Source organism: Tupaia chinensis, unplaced genomic scaffold (assembly GCF_000334495.1).
Source record: "Tupaia chinensis unplaced genomic scaffold, TupChi_1.0 Scaffold000047_1, whole genome shotgun sequence".
Lineage (NCBI taxonomy): Eukaryota > Metazoa > Chordata > Mammalia > Scandentia > Tupaiidae > Tupaia > Tupaia belangeri.
The window spans coordinates 7,053,759-7,055,637 of NW_006159505.1; the positions used below are offsets into that span (position 1 = coordinate 7,053,759).

At 56.7% G+C, this 1,879-nt stretch overlaps 1 protein-coding gene across 1 annotated transcript in view; it reads left to right on the forward strand.

The window, feature by feature from the left end:
• The window catches only part of KCNQ1 (potassium voltage-gated channel subfamily Q member 1), a 378,985-nt gene that overhangs the window by 92,208 nt on the left and 284,898 nt on the right, over positions 1 to 1,879 (forward strand). The window contains exons 11-12 of the mRNA XM_006141164.1: positions 654 to 776; positions 1,796 to 1,879. The exon at positions 1,796 to 1,879 is cut by the window's right edge and continues 55 nt beyond it. Coding sequence (XP_006141226.1) covers positions 654 to 776; positions 1,796 to 1,879 — 207 coding nt within the window. The remainder of the gene's footprint in view (positions 1 to 653; positions 777 to 1,795) is intronic.

Genomic DNA, 1,879 nt, shown 5'->3' on the forward strand with positions numbered 1-1,879 from the left:
CACGACGTCCCTTGCTCGCCCCGTGCGGGGGGGGGGGGGGGGGGTCTTGTCCTCTGAGTCATCGCCTACGTAGCAGTGCCATGGGGTCTCTAGAATGTGGACTTAGGAACTCCAGCCTTGGGCTGTAAGAAGCTCCCACAAATGCAGGGATGGTACTCGAACCTCGGAAAGGGATTCCTGCTTCTCGGCCACTCGGTAGTCTCTCTTCCCACAAGCTCAGCCCTCTCCTGTAGACCTTCCCCACTAGATGGATGTTTGCACTTATCTCCCACCCTCCCCCCTTGTGCCTTCTGCATCTCCGCATGCCCAGGGCTGGCTCAGGGTGTGTTTACAGGAGAGGACCAGACAGTGGAGGTGACAACGGATGGATTAGGATTCACAGGCGAAGACCTTTGTAGAATCTGAGCTATGCGTTACAGTTGGCATGGGAGGTAGTGGAAAGAACCTGGCCAGGCTGTGGGGACAGAGGGCCTGGGAGCTGGGAAATAAGCACAGGGACCCCTTCAGGCCCTCTGAGTCTGAGGCTCCTCCACTGTGCCACCCACAGTAAGGGGCCCGGCCCTGGACCTGGGGTGGGGAAAGAGCTGCAGCTTCTGTAAGAGGCTTCACAGGTGGTTTGACAGGTGACAGCCTCTCGCTTTGCTCGATTTCAGACTGCGTGGAGGTGCTATGCTGCTGAGAACCCCGACTCCTCCACCTGGAAGATCTATGTTCGGAAACCCTCCCGGAACCACACTCTGCTCTCGCCCAGCCCCAAGCCCAAGAAGTCTGTCATGGTAACTAGCCCCCTACCCCAGCACCATGGTGGGGTCTGCTTTTTAGCAGGTGGGGGGCTGTGGGGGCGGCCCCTCATCACTGGGATTTCACAGTGCATTTGACACCAGTGTTTTAGCTCAGTGTAGCCCACATCGGGGTGTAGGCAGCATTTGAGGTGCTGAGAGTATCCGTCCCATGCTGGCTCCCTGCCACCCTGATATCTCCAGGCTTAGGGACATGTAGAGCTAGCCACTCCAAAGCCAGGGCTTTGAAAGGTTCAGAGAAAGTACCTAGGAAAGGATGGGCTGAATTCTGGCCAGCTGCTAGAGAGGTTCTTGAGAGTGCCTCGGTGATGGGCTTCCCATGCTGGGCGTGGCAGGTGGGAGAAGGTGTACTGGCTCAGTGGAAGAGGGTCCTGAGGTCCCAGGGTAGGGGAGTTGGGGGAGGCTTTGGAAGGAGTCTTGCAATTGGGCTGGAGTTACTCCCCTTCCTGGCCCGCACCCACGCCCTCCTTGGAGAGATGCAGCTTTGACTGTTTCCTGCTGCGGCTAGAGCCTTTGTATCTGCTGTTCCTTCTGCTGGAACATTCTCTCAGACTTCCATATGGCCTGCTCCCTCCCTTCTCCAGGTGACCTCCTCAAAGGCCCCTCCTGGCTCCTCAGCCTTCCTTGTCCACTCTGACCCCCGGCTGGTCACAGCCTTCATCACCATCTGCCCTGGTGACATTTGTTTGTTTATTTGTTACTACTGGGGTGTCAGACAAGCCATGACGTGTTTTTTCTGTTTTTCTTTGCAAAAATGCGTCATGACTTTTCCGATGACCCAATAGTTTCCTGTCTGCTGCCCTTGCCAGGCTGCGAGCTCAGGGGACAGACCTGGCCTGGAACCCCTGGCAGCATGGGGCACACTGCCTTTCTGCCCTCCCTGTGCTTGAGGGCACTGGAGCACAGCCCTGAGCCCATTCCTTGGCAGGGGACATGCTTTGGAGGCTGGAGTGGGGACTGTGAAGAAACTGCCAACCGATTTTCTGGTTTCTCAGGTAAAGAAAAAAAAGTTCAAGCTGGACAAGGACAACGGAGTGAGTCCTGGAGAGAAGATGCTCACAATCCCCCACATCACGTGC